We start from the raw sequence: 18,433 nt of genomic DNA, 5'->3' as shown, positions 1-18,433 counted from the left end.
TTTACCGGTGGCCGCTGCTCTTCTTCTGCTATTGATTAGCGGTTGGTAACAAACTTAGTAGCATTACCGCCACCTACCGGTGAGGAATGTGGATCAGAATGACCCTAATTATAAACATATTTATTTATCTATATATCTATAATATTACTTTACAAATACTAAATCCTCCTAATTATTCCTGTTAATATTAAATATTTAAGTAAATATCGATAAAAAAATCTACTTTTTCTGCAGAATATCTATCAAATCCAATTTTACTTTCTCCTTATTTAGGTCTCTTACCAAATTCTTTATTTCTTCTTCATACTTCTTACAATAAATTACTACATGTTCTACTGTTTTGTCCACAAAGTTCACATTTGCCTGACATATGTGTCCCTATTTTGAATAATGCATTATTTAATGCTTTATGCCCAAATCTATGTCTTGAAATAACTGTTTCCTCTCCTCTGCTTCCTTCTGCTCTCCTCATTTTTTTCTCCTCCTATAAAACCATCTTCCTCTCCTTTTCTTCTTCCCATTATTTTTTCCACCTTTCCTTCATCCTTTGTTTAATGATACTTTTCATTTCTGTCTTACTTAAGTTAATCATCATATCAATGCTTTTATTTTGTTTTGCCTTAGCAATCTTCTCTGTATTTTAATTTCCTTTAATCCCTATATGTTCTGGCACCCAAATAAATATAACACTAATAGCATCATTTGAACTTGATATAAAACTTGCTGTATTTCAATTAAAATGTCTGATTTACTTTCCGAACGATGATTTTGTATATTAATTAAAGCGGAACTCGAATCTGAACATATAATTGATCTTAATGGTCTCACTTCCTCTATCCATTGTAATGCTAATAATACTGCTAATAGTTCTCCTGTATATACTGACTATTCATTATTTAATCTCCTACTTACTTTGATATTGAACTCTGGAACAGAGAATGCAATACTTAGCCTATTACTCCCACTTTTAGATGCATCTGTATATATTTGAATATAACCATAACAACTATTAACATATTCCTGTATCAGTTTATGATAAATATTGCCTTCCTTTTTCTTTTCCAATCATGTCAAATCCACTGCAGTTTCAGGTATGATCCAGGGAGGGATTGCTGCTAACGATACAGTTGGACTACATTTAATTTGATCTAATTTAAGTTATCTTAGTTTTTTTCCCCGCTATCCATCCAAATCTTCCTGTTTGTCTCCTTTTCCAACATGGCTGCAGTGTTTCTTCTGTAGGATGATCTGGACCATGACCCTGTAAACTAACCCAGTCATTTAGCGACAGGTGTCCTGATTTCCAGGCATTTCTCCAGTTTCAACCTGCAATGTTGTTTTAAATGCTCCTGTAATTAATCTTAAAGCTTGTGTCTGTATATACTCTAACCTTTTAAGTGATGTAATAGCTGCTGAATCATAAACCACACAACCAAAGTCTATTGCTGATCTTATTAATCCTGTATATATAGATTTTAAAGCGGTTCTGTCTGCTCCCCACTCATGACCGACTAAACATAACATTCAAAACTTTTTTGCACTAATCAATAATTTTCTGAATATGAAATGCCCATTTAATTCTATCATCAACAATAAACCAAGGAATTTAGAGTTTTTGACCCTTTCTATCTCTTGATTATATAATTTAACCTTCACCATACTATCATTTTTTTTTTAATAAAAAAAGTTTTCTATTTTCCCACTGAATGTTTGAATCCCCATTTATACGACCAATCTTCTATCTTATTAATAGCTTTTTGTAATTTTTTTTACCATTATCACCAGTATTCCAACCTCTCACCCAAATTGTCCCATCATCTGCAGAAAGAGAACACCCAAACCCATTTTCTATCTCTTTAAAAACATCATTAATCATTATAGAAAGAAGTAATGGACTTATTATGCTTCCTAGAGGTGTTCCGTTTTCAATAAAATATTTTGAAGAATAACTCTTTCCTATTCTAACCTGTATTTTCCTTTCACTTAAAAAATCTTTTAGCCACCTATATATTCTACTTTTAATATCCATCTTCAGCAGTTTGATCATCAGTCCTTCTCTCCACATCATATCGTACTCTAGAATGCAGCCACGACACTTTCTCTATTTATTTGTGCTTTTCTAATTTCGTGTTCTAGAAACAAAGATGGATCCATGGTATTTCATTGGTCATTGATCATTTTCTCCATTATTTTGTAAATATTTGAGGTTAAAGCAACAGGCCTGTCATTTCCTGGATTATCATTTCCTGGTTTACGTGTTGGTGTGATCACAGCTTCTTTCCAAACCTTTGGCACTTTTCCCTCCTCTAGTTATATAATTCCAACAAAATCTCCTTTGATGGTTCACTAAGTTGACTTATCATTATATCTGCTCTTTTTATGGAGCTGTCCTCTTTATTTTCTTTAGTGCACGATTTAGCTCCGCTTTTGTAAATGGTACATTGATTAATTTATTGTTCTCATCATCTTGACTTAATTTCTCTACCTTTAAATCTTTACTTTCTCTGCTATCGTCTCTTCTTCCTTCTTCGCTCAAATTTTCTGATCCATGAACTTTGACAAAAGTCTGAGCTAACATTTCTGCTTCTTTGCTGTAATTCCATTATCTATTAAAACGGGATAATGAAACTCTGTTTTCATTCTTTTAACCATTCCTCATATTTTATCTATTTTTGTTTCTCTTCCCACTGAATTATAAAACTTTCTCCAATATATCTTCTTTGCATTTTTTATTGTTTTCCTCACCATTGTCTGCTGCCTTTTATATTCGATAAGTTTTTGTATATTATGAGTTTTTTTTAGTACTTTAAATGCTTTATTTGGAGATTTCCTCACATTTCCACATACTTCTGTCGTCCATGGTACAATTTTATTTTTCTGTTTCCCTGCTTTCACATTAACTAATTGTTTAGCAGCTTCTAAAATGGCTTCACACACAGAATGATTCAGCCCCTCTATATCTGGATGAATATTAATTGTCTTTAAATGTCTTTCAATAATTATTCTAAATTTTCCCCAATCAGCAGTATTATTCCATCCATCCATCTATCTGCCTTCACGTTTTCACTCTCTTCCATATTCAATCCTACTTCTATCACTATAACATAATGATCGCTTCCTAATGTTTCATTTTCAACTTTCCATGTACATAAGCCAGCTATTGTTTCTGACACCAAAGTTAGATCAATAGCTGACTCCCTTCCACTCCTAATATTTATTTGTGTACCATTTCCATCATTTAAACATCATTTTTTATATTACTTCTCCATTGCTATCATTTTAACCTCCCCATAAAGTGCATTAAAATGTCCACAACATATAATCTTCCTCTTTACATTTTCTGTCAACTCCCTTAATAACTCTAAAGATTATTTTTTACATGGATTATAAAAATTAACTATCTTCACAGCCCCAATTTTACTCCAAACTTCAATAACAGTCACTTCCCAAAGTTCTCCTTTTTTCAAAGCTCTTTATAACATTTATTGTTTGACTAATATCACGCATCCCCGTCCTAGCCCATCCTCTCTATCCCTGCGTATACGTTTATATCCACTAATGACTAAATCTAACGTTGATTTCAGCCTAGTTTCTTGAATACATATAATTTCAGGTTTATTTTTTAGATTGTTAATATAGCCTTTAAACTCCTGCACATTTTCTATTAGACTCCTGGCATTGCAGAATAATCATGCAGCTCTTCCTTCACCACTTCCTGTTTCCCATCTGTCTCTTAATTTTTGTTCACCTGTTCCCATGTTAGTTCCTTCATGTCTAGCGGGGAAAAAACTAAGAGAACTTAAAATTTTCAGCTCCTTTTATTATTATTTTATTTTTTTCCTGTTTGACTTGGTCTGTACAGTTAATCACGTAGGCTGTAAACAGAACAAGTTTTTCATTTGTTATAATAGTTGTTGCTTTGGTTTGTTCTCTGATCTAATGTGTTGAATCACTTTTCTTGTTTCCTTCCCTGAGTTTTTTCCTTGCACTCTTTTCACTGATTCATCATAACTAATGTTACTCATCTTCACCTTCTAGAGCCTTCTTCCTGACTTCACAGCCTCCATGTGTCACTGAATGCTGACCTCCACAGTTGCAGCATTTCATCTGTTCATCCCCTTTACATTCTTCATACCTGTGCTCTCCTCCACACCTTGGACACCTTTGCTGGTGGAGGAACATATGGTCGAACTAAATAGCTCATACAGCCTATTTTAACTCTTTTTGGCAAAACTGTATTTTGGAGTTCCAGGAGCATATATATATATATATAAATCTATTTTTAATATAGGATATTCAAACTCTCTCTTTATTCCATTCATTCTTTTAATTATCTTCCAAACTTTTTCTATTTTTTTTCTTTCCCTATTGTGCTAAATAAATTCTCTTTTTGCATTCTTAAAATTTCTCCTTACCATCGCTTGCTTTCTTTTATAATCAACTAAATCTTATAAATTGGATTATCTTTTAGTACCTTAAATGCTTTATTTCTTAACTTTATTGTTCTTACATTCATTTGTCCACCATGGCGCCATTTTCTTATCATTTTCACTCCCTACTTTCTTTATAGAATTATCTGCTGCTTCCATGATTGTCTTACAAATGTTTAAATTCACATCATTTATATCCATCCTTATATCTACTTGTCCTAAGTTTATTTTACTGAAGTATCTACATTTAATCCAGTCTGCCTTATTGACTTATATATTCCTGTTATTTAAATATAATCCTACTCTTATTGTTATAGAATAATGATCACTACCTATTGTTGACTTTTATCAATGAACCATTCACATATACTAGCTAACACATTTGAAACAATTATTAAATCAATAACTGATTCCATCCCTGTCCTAACATTCATTCTTGTTCCCCTCCCATCATTAATATATACAAGATTTTTTTATTTCCAAAATCTCCACACCAAATTATTTTCCCTTCTAAATATTCAGTTAATTCTTCAAATCTTCAACTGATAATGTTTTGCATGGATTAAACCAATTTATCATTCTAAATGTTTCTTCTTGTTTCCATGTCTCAATCACTATATATTCCAGCTCTTTCCCTATTAGTTGACATTGCAACTCTTGTTTTGAAAATATTGCACATCCTCCTCCTCCTTCCTGTCCATCTCTTCTTATATTATTATATCCTTTGATCACGGCATCTAATGTTGTTTTTAACCATGTTTCCTGAACACAAATCATTTCTAGTAGTTCTTCCAGACTGTCAATATAACCTTAATTTATTTTCCGTTAGCGATTAAACTTCTTGCTATTGTAATATTAACATGTTTGACCTGATGGTCCTGGTCTTCCATCTACCTCCATCTTTTTATTTATGTCCTCCTATGATTCTTCTTTAAACCTTAAAAACTTTTCAGCTCCTCTCACTATTATTTTAATCAGTTTTATGCTGGGCTTGGTCAGTCCAGTTGATAACATACATGCTACCAATAATCTGAGTTTTTCTACTGATATTGTGATATTTCTGTAGTTGCTTTGGAGTTTGACACCTTAATTTTTCTGTCTTGTTTTCTGTTCCTTCACATTTTTAACTGCTTCAGCAAAGCTTTTTTAGTCATTTTAGTCCTCTGCCTTCTTCCTTACTTCACATCCTCCATTAGTAACTCTATGTTTTCCTCCACAGTTGCAATGTTTTCTTGTACTTCTTTCCATTCTTTAAACTTCTGATCTTTTGGACAGTTTTGCTTCCCTTTACAAACTGCTGCTGTGTGTCCAGACCTTTGACCTTTGAAACAGCAAAGTGCTGGAGGGATATAAGGATATAAGGTCTGACCTGAAAACTGAGAAAACCTATTTTGAAATGTTTTGGCAACTTTTTCCTCAAATTCAATGAGGATTGATTAAGCTTCCTTCTTTTTTCCAATTAGTGTTTTTGACAATCCCTTCAAGTTATTAACTTTTCCACCAACGATACTTCTCTTCATTTTATCAAGATCTTCATCTAGAGGTTTCCCATAAATCACTCCTCTCAATTTTTATTTTCTCCCGTAATTTTTTTTGTTTTTTGCAGATATTATCCATATTACTTTGAATTCCTCCCTCTTAACTATCCTTTCTTCCTCTGAACTTCCTTCCAGTTTTCCTTTACTTCCTTGAATATCACCACTTCCCTTTCCTTCGTCTGTTTTATTTCTTCCTCTCTCTCCTGGCGTCCGTTCTTCAAAATCTCATCTTCTTCCTCCTTTTCTTTCTCCATTTCCAACCGATCCATTCAGATACACTTTCTGCCCATATCCCCCTTTTCAAAATGTTGTGTTCTGTTTTTCCTCCTGATAACCACCTCTCCAGGCCAGGAGCCTCATTATAGAGAAAGAAACTCAGAAATCCCTCAGCGGTCTGGATCTAACGGCCGTGGAGCGCTGCGCGTCTCTTCCAATGTTTACGGTAACCGGGAGCGTCTCTGCCTTAAAAGGGGCGTCAACTTCCGGCACGTGTCTTTCTGCACCTGGAAAATCAGGTAAGCTCCAACAAACATTTTCACCGTTTAACTTAAAAACTGTGCTTGAAGAAAAGCCTCAGTTTCCTGCTGCTTTCCTACTTTAAAGTTTAAACATATTATTGTTTTTTTTAATAAGATTTTTTTAAATGCATGAAAACAAATGATAAACTCTGTTATGCACAATTAATCTGACATTCATTAAAACGAAAATTGAACTAATATTTATTGTTAAGAGGTGACTGCTCGGTGGCTTATTTGGTTAGTTTGTTCCTTGGTGGTAAATTAATGTAATTATTGTGTTTTTTGCTGGTGAAGATTCTCAGTCATCCAGGTCAGAGTCATTCCAAAACATTTAAAAATGATCCACTGAACTTTGTTTCAAAGTTTGAAGAGGTTTATCTTCCAGGAAGGATTTTCAATTCAAAATGTCAGAAACAGCCTTCAGTTGGAGGCTACTGTATAAAACCTGGAGCTCAACACTCTCTCTCTGGATGGAAGAGAAACGTCTTCAAACTTGGAAACAAAGTTCAGTGGATTGTTTTGAACTTTTTTGGAATTGTTGTTTGTTTTTTCTACTGAAATTTTTTTTAGTTAAATTCATAATTATTTATGAATAATGTTGGACTCAGGAAAATAAATAATCTCATGATGCCACATTTCCATCAGATTCATCTACTATGGAGCAAAAAAAACCTTAATTATTAAATGAAAAAAAGCCTGACTGATGTTTTCCTCTGTTTGTAATATGTGGGGGGGTCACCCCCCCCCCCCTTCCCTCCAGAAGCTTCATCAATGGCTTCAAACAAGAAGGAGTTGCGCTCTGAGACTGTGAGGAATCTTCATGCTGCAGCTGAACCCAAGCAGCTGTCTGGTCTTGTGAAAACTATGGCTGAGATGAGAAAACAGGTGAAGAAGCCTTAAGTGATGTAAAACCTCAGGATTGTAAGGTTGGAGTAAAAACTTATTTTGCTTCTGAGGTTGAAGCAAAATCACCACAACAAATATGTTTTCTATAATTATTTAACCCCTAATTTATTTAGCCTACATTTATCCACATATTAAATTGGGGATTTTTAAAGGCTTAGACAGGCTGGATATAGAGTTGGTTGGCTAGATGGTTAGATATATGCCTATAGAATGTGCATTGATACTTTAAAGAAGTATTTAAAACATTGTGCTTTATTTTATAATGACATTAAACCTACAGCATTAAAATGCAGATGATTGAGCGTTACCCTTAGCTTACCTCCATATGTCTTTTACAATCATTAAGTCAGCCGTGGGTAACACTGAAAGCACTATTGCACATAGTGCACCTCGCCATGATGTTATCATTCCTCACCTTCACCAGACATGGATACACTTTAGTGTAGGGATGCACGATATTGGGATTTTGGTCGATATCCGATATGCCGATATTTTAAAACTCATGTAGCCGATAACCGATATCGATACCGATGTTAAAGCTGGACAAAAATAAGTAGTCATTGAAAATAGCAGTTTTATTATCCATTTCTGACACTTTGAAAAATAATATACTCAAATATATTTTCATATGCTGATATCAAATAGATTTTTAAAAACGCGGTATCGATCTATTTTACTTTCAAAATCTGGTGAAATTTCATCGTTCTGTTACAAACTCTCGTGATATTTTGCAAATTCTTGTGAGATTTTGTTAGTAAAATAGATCGATACCGCGTCAATATATCAACATATAAAAATATGGCAACATTTGGTGAATTTTCGGGGGATTTCGTAGCATAACGATGACATATAGCAATATTTCATTAGTAAAAGAGATTGATATGGTGTTTTTAAATGGCAATATATCAGCATATGAAGATATTGGGATATTTTAATGGATCAATATTTTTTCCCTCGTCTTTAGAAGTTTTTAAGTCTGTAAAAAAGAAGTTTTTGAGGAAGAAGTAGTATTTTTTTTTTTTTTTTAGACTTTAGAAACTCAGAAGCTGATCAAATATCGGGTTAAATATCGGTGGGGGGGCCGATGTCCGATATTCAGTTTTAAGGCCGATACCGATAGGGGGCCGATTATATCGTGCATCCCTACTTTAGTATATTCTGCTGTAAAGTGAGTCCTATATTTTAATTTTTTTTACTGTGGGATGGAAGCTCTGCCGTTTCACAGGATGCAGAGCTTTGAGTGGAAATGAGGTGATTGTCAGAGAGTAAACCGAAACTTATTGGCTTATTTTTCTGACTGATCCAATCAGCTCTCTGATCAACCAGTCGCCTGGAACGCTGGTTGATCAGAGCATCGCTTTGGACAGATACGCTGCACAGGTTTCACCAGCAGCCTCTTCCCCATACACCCCTCTCTCTTGGTGTCTGTGCAATGGAAGTAGATCTAATCTGCACATGATGCACAAATTATTGTACTGCCTGCTCGCTCTCACTTGCATTAAACACCACCTCACAGAGTCTTAAAAACTCATTTATCCGACCCGCAGGCATCAGTGAACAACTATTGATATCAGGGAGACCTGGGATGTCTGAATTGAGCAAAGAAGATGGTGGGAAATCAGATATTTAAGCAGGAGCTTAAGATGCTACCTCGTTAGCAACACTTTTTATAACAATCATTAGTGTAGAGACTGTTCCCCCTGAGGGCAAAGGTCACATTTGGACGGATGATTAGATTTTCTTTATTCCACCACAGCTCTTGAATAGATCAGAGTTTCTGAATCACTGTTAAGCTAAACTTTGCCATGAATGTTGAGGCTGCATCAGCCGCTCTGAGGATCTTTGTGGTGCCTGGATGAGACCATATGTATGTGATGCTTTGTTTTTCCTGCAGGGGGCGCTGTGTGACGTCACACTAGTGGTTCAGGAGCGGCGATTCGCTGCCCATCGACTGGTCTTGGCAGCTGGCAGCGAATTCTTTCGCCTCATGTTCACAAGTATGTGGGATTTTCTTTTTCACAATCAGCCTGTTTAACCTGATAAAAGACAATGATCTTTAATTTCAACTCAGTTTATTTCTATAGCTCCAATTCCCATCATGTCATCTCAGGTCACTTTCCAGGTCACCAGATCATCCAGTCAGATTGATTCAAAGTTTTCTATCTCAGGAAAACCAGCTGATTGCGAAGATTATTAATCTGGGTCTGCTCCGGTCTCATGGGTTTGGGAAGAGAGCGATTTTTAGCAGAACCTTCTGAGCTGATTGGATGAAGCGAGCAGAGTTTGGTGGTCATGGTAACCAAAGATATAGCAGCGGACGCCATGAGGAACCACAGCATATTATCTCTGCGCCTACGTCCCACTGCGCCGCCATGATTGGTTTGGTTCAACTGTGGAACATAGACTTTCAACAGATTTCAGTAGGATAAATATTACATTTGGTCATTTTCAGATTTTTTCTGCATGAAGGTGTTAATGTTATAAATTTTAGTGAATATTGAAAGATGCTCTGAAGATCTGCTCTGAGGAACCCCGGTTGGCCTCAGCAGATGGCCGCTCACACTGAGCCTGGTTCTGCTGGAGGTTTCTTCCTGTTCAAAGGGAGTTTTTCCTCTCCACTGTCGCTACAAGCATGCTTAGTGTGAGGGATTGCTGAAGAGTCAATGAGTCGATGCAATCAGCTGGTTTTCCTTAGATAGAAAACTTTGCATCAATCTGACTGGATGATCTGGTGAACTGGAAAGTGACCTGAGATGACATGATGTGAATTGGAGCTATAGAAATACACTGAATAGAATTGAACTAACAGATTCTGCAGAGAGGGAGAATAGAGATAGAATGATGAAAAAGGGGTCCCTATGTCCTCCAGCAGTCTAAGCCTATAGCAGCAATAACTATAGAGATAGCTCAGGATAACCTGAGCCACTCTAACTCTTCAAAGCTCTTTCCCTGAGTGACCTAAGCAAACCCAGATCATTTCAACTCTTCCATCACTGACCTGACTGCAATATTTAGTCGGGAATAAATATGTAAACTGGACTCGCTGGTGCTGAGCATCCTTCCACGTTGCCACACTGCAATTCACCTACTGGAAATAACTGGAACACCTGAATTCATGCATCTGTTTCCATGGCAACATGGTGCAGGTCAATTCTTCTGTCGTTTACCTGCGTTTGCCGTCGCTTTCAGCAAACATGATGGAGTCCGTGTCTCCTGAGGTGGAGCTGAAGGGAGTGGACCCTGAAATCATCGAGCTGCTGATCGACTACATTTACACGGCAGAGTAAAAAAACAAACAATAGGCAGGATTTATTTTTTTTAAAGGAATTGATTCTTATTTTCTATCTAGAATCAAAATTAACGTGAGAAACGTCCAGTCGTTGCTGCATGTAGCCAGTCAGTACCAGATCCAGCCTGTCCAAGCCATGTGTGAGGAGTTCCTGATGGAGAAGGTTAACGTCACAAACTGCATGGGTAAGAAACGCAAACGCAGCCCCCCCACCGCTGCGAGAAATGCCCCCAGAGCTTTGTTCTCTCTGCAGGTATATGGGCCTTGGCGCATGCATTTTATTGTGAGGGACTGAGGGCTAAAGCAGAAACCTTTCTCCTGAAGTACTTCACTGAATCCAGCACCTTGGTCGACTTCCTGCAGCTCCCTGTCAACTGCCTCTCAAAGATCCTCAGCAATGACAAACTGTCCGTCCCGGAGGAGCAGGTGTGTCTTTGGGATGGATGGTATGGTGAGACCTTTCCTTTGCATCTTTTCATGTAGGTAATTCTATTCAGGTTATTTCTAGAGCGTTAATTCACAACACGTCATCTCAGGTCATTTTCCAATTCCACCAGATCATCCAGTCAGACTGTTCAAAGATCTAAGGAAAACCAGCTGATTGCATCGACTCATTGACTCTTCAGCAACACTAAGCATGCCTGTAGCGACAGTGGAGAGGAAAAACTCCCTTTGAACAGGAAGAAACCTCCAGCAGAACCAGGCTCAGTGTGAGCGGCCATCTGATGAGGCCCACTGGGGTTCAAGGAGACAGAAGCAGACATAGAAAAAGAAGCATAGATACAAAAGGCAACTGTCAACCAGCTCCACAGGCGGCCCCGTCCAGGAAACACACAGCCAGGCAGACGAGCTCCGAGCCAGCTCCCATGTCAGAGGATGAAGAGAGCACATCCAGTTAGTCACAGTCAGAGAAACAGGACTACACTGGAAAACAGGCCAAGCTCCAACATCTAGAAACAAAGGTGTTGATGGCAGCAGCACAGCTGATATTTCTCTCCAGGATGGAGTCACAGCCAAACAGGAACAGACCAGATGAAGCTACTATGAGAAAAAGCAGAGAGAGCAGAACGTTAGAGATTGAACTAACAGATTCTGCAGAGTGGGAGAATAGAGATAGAATGATGAAAAAGGGGTCCCTATGTCCTCCAGCAGTCTAAGCCTATAGCAGCAGAACTATAGAGATAGCTCAGGATAACCTGAGCCACTCTAACTAGAAGCTTTATCAAAAAGGAAAGTTTTAAGCCTAGCCTTAAAAGTAGACAGGGTGTCTGCCTCACGGACTAAAACTGGTAGTTGGTTCCACAGGAGAGGAGCCTGAGAACTAAAAGATCTGCCTCCCATTGTACTTTTAGAAATTCTAGGTACCACTAGTAAATTGCAGGTGAGAACGTTTGAATATTGGGTCTCAAAGTGCAGCTGTTGGACATCTGGTTCAATCTTAAATACACCCGTTAGTTTACCATGTTTCTCCATTTTCATCCTCTGCTTTCAGATCTATGAGGCCGCCCTGCGTTGGTTGAAGCACGACTTGCCCAACAGACGACAGCATCTGGCCGAGGTGTTGAGCTGCATTCGCTTTCCTCTCATGTCCACAGACTTTCTGTTTGAAACGGTGCCGAAGGAGCCGCTGATTGGAGACAGCCCCTGGTGCCTCAGCATGGTCATCGGTGAGCAGAGGATGCTGAGCTGAAAGGCCCGCAGCGGCGGTGAATGTGTGAGGGACTTTCTCTGCTCTGTCAGGTGCCGTGAATTCCCGCCTGAACTGGAGGGACCACAAGGACCCGGTGGAGACGTGTCGACCCAGGATGAAAAAACGCAAACACATTTCTCTGTTTGGATACTTGAAGCCCGACCCCTGTCGCTTCTTCAACCCCAAGGTGCTTCTGGGAAGTTTTTCATCCGTTTTTATCCCAAAGCGCCCTGTGAGCTCATTTCTATGGGGCGCCATTTCTAAAGTTAATCGCTGGATAAAATGATGAGCAATATTTATTATTAACCCCCCGCCCCCCACTTTCTTTCACCATGTCATTCATTTATAAAAATCTGACTTTGTTAAATAAATGTTAAGTTTGGAGATAAAACATTTAGTTTGCAAATTAAATACTTAGTTTTTTTAATTAATATTTAGCTCCAAACTGAATATTTAATAAAGTAAGAGTGAAAAAATGACTGGGAGGAAGGAAGAACTCCCATATTTTTCTCTTAAAACCCGCTAAATAACAGGAAATATTTCTGCCACTTCTGCAGGACTCCAAGTGGACGGCCATCCACTGCTCCTTGGAGAAGCGCTGGAACGCGGCGGCGGTGTACCTGGACGACGAGGTCTTCATATTGGGCGGCTCGACGTGCCAGGGTCTGGTGAGGCGCGTCGACTGCTACAACATCGCGTTCCAGAGGATGTACTCCAGGACGGATCTGCCGATGGCCCGAAACAAGCTGGCCGCCTGCGTCTCTCAGGGGAAGATCTACATCTCAGGGGGGATGGTAGTGAGTGAGTACAGCTCTCGGTTACCAAGCAACGCTCTCTGAGCTCTCCTCCTCCTGTTTTAAACCGACTCCCAACATCTGGCATCAGTCCAGCTTTATCTACGAATCCTGAATGAAGCAAACCAGAGAAAAAGCTCCATAGTTCTGGAATTTATCAGAATATTTTTCTTGCATTTACAATAAAATTCCAGAACAAACCAATTTAAAAGCATATTAAAAGATAAATCTGTTTTTTTTTAATTGTCCTCTGAAAGGTGTTTTTTCAGCATGAAGTTGGTTTTCTGAGCAGCTTTTTTCGCATAAAGCATAAAGATCAGGACCAAAGATGTTGCAGTTACTGACCCACAGGAGTCGCTGTTCTCAAACTTAGTTTATATTTATCTTTAGCAGCAATAAAAAGAAGATAAAACGTAACGAATCAGGAATGTCTCATTTGGGATAATAAACCTGGTAAAAGTACTCACCAGCAGTAAAAGTATTGATACTCATAGTCAATCTTAACTACAAGTAAAGGTTAGTCAATAATCTACTTGCTAAAGAACTGAAGTACTTTTGAAAACACTTAAGTATTCACAAATGCAAATTCTTATAACATCAGTACATGTCTGTGTATTTTCAGAGTAATTTTAAAGTCCCTGATAATCAGAAACCTCCTGATGTATTGCGTAGAACCGCCTACTATAGATTCTACACCACCTTGAACAAACTTCAGCATAAAAAGGCCACAAAAATAAGCACAGATATTTTGATTTCTTATTTAAACAAACTAAAGAGGAAATGGGAGATTCTTTATTCTCTCATTTTCACAATAGAATAGAGGTTTAAGGTTGAATCTGACCACAAAGAAACTAACTCTGCTTTGAGACTCGTCCTACTGAACAACTTGGCCACATGGCAACAACTGGGGGAAAAAAGGAAAGTACTTAAAGATAGTAATCATGTAAATGCACTTTGTTACTTTCCTCCACAGCTGCTGACTGGATGGCTGCAGTTCTGCTTTACTCTGCTGGGTTTATCGCTAATTCTGACATTTTGAATTGAAAAACTTCCTGGATGGGAAGCGAAACGTCTTCAGACTTGGGGAAAACAAAGTCCAGTGGATTGTTTTTAAACTTTTTTGGAATGCTGAGTTTATCAGAAAAAAAATGACTTAAAGTTACAGTGTGTAATAATTACAGGGATATACAGTCAGAAATGTAATATATTATACATAACTGTGTTATTTATCATCATCTACGAGCTCAGCCTCTTAACCTTAATATTTGCGTTGCCTTAGAATTCGTTATTTATAATTACATAGGAGCGCGTCTCGCAGCCATGAAGGCAGACATCTTTGCGCTACGGCAGCGCAGAGGCAACAAACTAGCGATTGCGAGATCGCCCATTACGCTCGAAAGTAACTACGGCAAGTTGAGAGAGATGAACTGAGACGGTACTGAACAATAGATGGCAGTATTAAGATGATCTATGTAAACAAACCTCATCACTTGAGAAGGTAGGTGATGCGGACGTCGTGGAAGACATTTTGTCCCGTAATGCTCGCTGTACTGTTGGGGGGGAGAAGCGGTGGGGGGGAGATGTTCATGTTGCTGCAGTCTGACCGCTAGATGTCGCTAAAAGTTACACACTGTAGCTTTAAGCAGGAATTTTTCCTACGAGCTGGAATCCTTGTGATACGATGAATAGAACTAACCTGACTCCACCAGATGGATTTGCTCCGCATATCCATCTGGAAACCTTCCGTTGAAGTACTTTTGGGAAGGGGCGAAAATACTGGTTAGCTGATTGGCCTATGTTGGTGATAGACGGGCCAAATAAACCAATCAGATCAACGAAGCATATGACGTACTAACAGAGCGACGACGAAGAGGAGCCAATTGATAGATCAAACTCTTGCCGAAACCAGTCGGGAGAAGAGCAAAAACATCTTTTCCTCTGAGAAAAGCCTCCAGAGCAGTGTTTTGCTCTTCTTTCAGTGAAGAAATACTCTGTAATTCCGATAAAACTTGCTCGATAGCCACGCTAACGCTAGTTTCATCGGCTGAAGCCGCCATGTTCTTTAGACTGAACTGTCGCGCTTCTCGTTGCGTCACACCTCAACCCGCCTCAAAGCCAACGCTGATTGGACGTTCGTTTGGTGAACGGCTCCAAATTAACGGAGAGTCTCCAGACTGATTAGCGAGTGAAACCTTGAAAGCTCGCGAGATCATGATGGTCTCACCAGGCTAGAATAGAACGGCTGTACTAATGTTTCATTACGAGAATAAGTGGTAATAATATGAGGATAGAGCGGCGATATTGGGCTGGTAGCCTGATTTCCTCCTGTGTCTGTCGTTGTTAGGTCGGGGTTCAGCCCGCCATCTTGGGCTCTGTGAAACCTAAGCTAACGTTAGCCAACCTGCTACACTGTCTGCCTGTTTTGAGGCTAATTTATCTGTTATGACCTTTTTCCTTAAACTGGTGTTATAATCATAACTAGTCTTATAGCTTGGATCTCTTAGACCTAGTATTAGGACTTTACTTTAATGAGATGAATATCTTTGTGGCGATGGTATTGATGTATTCTGAATCAAAATGATTGAATGTTTGTATAGATAAATGAACTTGACTGACTGGGATGTCCATCCGTGTCTCGCTCTGTTCTCCAGATCAAATGCCCGTCAGCCTCTTTGAGTCCTTCGACATAAAGACGAATTCTTGGCAGGTGGAAACGGAGCTGCTGACGGCCCGCTGCTGCCACGGCTCGGTGGAGGTCAACGGGCTCATCTACGTTTGCGGCGGAGGGCTGATGAGGGACCGCTTTTGGATCACCAACACCTGTCAGGTGTACGACCCCAGCAGCAGACAGTGAGTCGCAGGCCTCGTGCCGCACAGCAGGGACCGCATGACGGGCTGAGTGCTGGGGCTGTTAGCATAGCTGCACAGGATTCCCTAGCTTTATTCCTCCAAGATTTTCCAGCCTAACAGCTGAACCTTTTCAGGTGGACGGAGGTCCGCCCCATGAGCGTTCCCAGGAAGAACCATGGGCTGGTAGCGGTAGGCAACCACATCTACGCCATCGGAGGGAAGGATCATGAAGGTAACGGGAACACCAGGCCACTGGAAAAGCTTCCTTAGAACAAATCCGCAGCGTCTGCTTCTGTGAAACAGGCCCTCTGAAATCGGTGGAAAAGTACGACGTCGTCAACGACGTCTGGCTTCCCTGCCAACCCATGCCCTGTCCTCTGATGGTGAAATGCGCCGCCGTTGATGATGTCATCTACGTTCTGGCAGGAAAGGGGAATGAGAAGCTCAGACGCGTCCTGAAGTACAACACCAGAACTGACAAGTTGGTTTCAGTTTTATTTTAAAGAAAATTTTCACAGCAGCGTAAAACAAGAACTTGGACGTCTGAGGTGTGATCGCCTTTTCTTTGCCCTCAGGTGGACGGTTTGTCACACGGTCCCGTCGGTCCCGTTCCAAGGATCCGTCATCTGCACTGTGGAATTTTAATTTATACTTATTTACGTTTTAACTGCTCAGTAATATTTATTCTGAGCAGTTTATTTTATATTGAATAAATTATTTTTATATAAAATGTGTTCCGCCTCTAAATTTATTCTTAAAGGAAAAGTCGCTCATATTCAGAATTCAAACTTCTGAAAGTTCTTTAAATCTGAAATGATTCCATCCTGTTCAATAAACGATCAGTGTTTTTAATTCAGAGTGATTTTCATGTGAATGTGCTTTACTGGAGGCATCCATGTTTGTCAAAGAACACTACTGCCACCTACTGGTTAGTGACATTGTCACGGTGCGGTATCGGCTGTTGATCAAGTCCCAGTGCTGTATCTGGTGTTTGTCACAACGCGCTATTATCCAAGTCCTCTTGAAAACATTCTTCTTCCAAATGTTGGCTACATATTACGGGTTTTTTCTCTGGCCAGAAGTTCGATGGCAAATCCTCCCTCTTCAAGTTGGCGATCCAACGACCAACCCGTCCGTGGAGGATCAGGAATCAGAAAGGTGGAATAACTCTTTTTTTTCACTTTTACCCGATGTATTCCAGCATCCAGCTGCCATGCACGTGGGCATTGTCAGTTTCACTATAGCTCTGGTGAATTTCAATTGTGAAGTCCTCTGGAAATCTTCAATAATTGTTGTTGATTGCAGATGTGTCTAGTAGTTCCCATTGATTTAGCTTGGAAAGCGGGGAGAATGGCGCTAGGCTTACCGCACCGTGACGTCACTGCTGGAAGATGGCAGGAGGGAGGGGTTACTGTATTTGGGCAAAAACTTTTTTATTTTTTTATAACTATTTGGAAAAGTAACAATGACAAACTCAATCACTACAGTTTAATCAAGCACAACATGTAGTCAATCATACACTTAATATATATTTTTTTTCTTTCAAGTTGCGAGGTAAACTGATAAGTTTATACCATACCATACCAACTTTATTTATAAAGCACTTTAAAACAACCACAGTTGATACAAAGTGCTGTACAATTTAAGAACACAACATAATAAAAGTAATTTAAAAACAGTTTAAAAAACAAAAACATACAATTTAAAACTAGATCCCACTGGTGTTGAAAGCCAAGTAAAATAGATGGGTTTTAAGACGAGCTTTAAAAATGGACAAAGAAGTTGCCTCTCTGACCTGCAAAGGTAAGTCATTCCATAATTTGGGGCCCATAACAGAGAAAGCCCTGTCCCCTCTGAGCTTCCTTTTTGTTCTCTGTTCCTCCAAGAGCAGCTGATTTGCTGACCTGAGAGACCGATGGGGTACGTAAGGATGAAGAAGCTCAGAGAGGTAAGCTGGGGCAAGATTATGCAATGATTTAAAAACAAACATAAGAATTTTAAAATGAATCCTAAAATATACAGGCAGCCAGTGAAGTGAGGCCAGGACAGGGGTCACATGTTCTCTCTTTCGAGTACCTGTCAAAAGTTGTGCAGCAGCATTTTGTACTAGCTGCAGACGTGAGAGCAGCGACTGACTGACACCCAGATAAAGTGCATTACAGTAGTCCAATCGAGTTGAAACAAAAGCGTGGATCAGTGTTTGAAAATGCTGCCTGGAAAGAAAAGATTTCACTGACGCCAATCGCCTTAAATGATAAAAGCTGGACTTAACCACGGCTCTAATTTGGCTGTCCAATTTAAAATCACTGTCCACCTTAAAACCAAGATCTGTAATAACAGGTTTAAAATATACCTGCAAAGGTCCCAGGTCAACAGAGGAGGACTCACAAGAGCCACTGGGTCCAAACACCATCACGT

At 39.2% G+C, this 18,433-nt stretch overlaps 1 protein-coding gene across 2 annotated transcripts; it reads left to right on the top strand.

The window, feature by feature from the left end:
- The first annotated feature begins 6,170 nt into the window (after positions 1-6,170).
- LOC119782091 (kelch-like protein 7) lies at positions 6,171-16,744 on the top strand. 2 transcript variants are annotated; one of them, XM_038282880.1, is made up of 13 exons: positions 6,171-6,483; positions 7,247-7,371; positions 9,287-9,389; positions 10,582-10,675; positions 10,742-10,866; positions 10,935-11,107; positions 12,174-12,348; positions 12,422-12,558; positions 12,929-13,172; positions 15,817-16,015; positions 16,150-16,247; positions 16,319-16,496; positions 16,591-16,744. In XM_038282880.1, the coding sequence occupies exons 1-13, from the start codon at positions 6,402-6,404 to the stop codon at positions 16,658-16,660; spliced, it is 1,803 nt and encodes a 600-aa protein (XP_038138808.1). In that variant the 5' UTR covers positions 6,171-6,401; the 3' UTR covers positions 16,661-16,744. The 2 variants fall into 2 exon arrangements, with proteins under 2 accessions (XP_038138808.1, XP_038138814.1); XM_038282886.1 differs by lacking the exon at positions 6,171-6,483 and having other exon boundaries at positions 7,085-7,371.
- Positions 16,745-18,433: the final 1,689 nt, after the last annotated feature.

Source organism: Cyprinodon tularosa, unplaced genomic scaffold (genome assembly GCF_016077235.1).
Source record: "Cyprinodon tularosa strain WSP-4 unplaced genomic scaffold, ASM1607723v1 ctg1041, whole genome shotgun sequence".
Lineage (NCBI taxonomy): Eukaryota > Metazoa > Chordata > Actinopteri > Cyprinodontiformes > Cyprinodontidae > Cyprinodon > Cyprinodon tularosa.
Note: the sequence above shows the minus strand (reverse complement) of the source record. Positions and strands in the feature narration are given on the sequence as shown.

What these genes read in the sequence shown, in the direction of transcription:
- LOC119782091 (XM_038282880.1), top strand. Translation starts at nt 6,402, where the DNA reads ATGTTTACGGTAACCGGGAGCGTCTCTGCCTTAAAAGGGGCGTCAACT. An exon ending in GACTACATTTACACGGCAGA is followed by an intron (nt 10,676 to 10,741) that starts GTAAAAAAACAA and finishes TTTTCTATCTAG; the next exon opens with AATCAAAATTAACGTGAGAA. An exon ending in CGGAGGGAAGGATCATGAAG is followed by an intron (nt 16,248 to 16,318) that starts GTAACGGGAACA and finishes TCTGTGAAACAG; the next exon opens with GCCCTCTGAAATCGGTGGAA.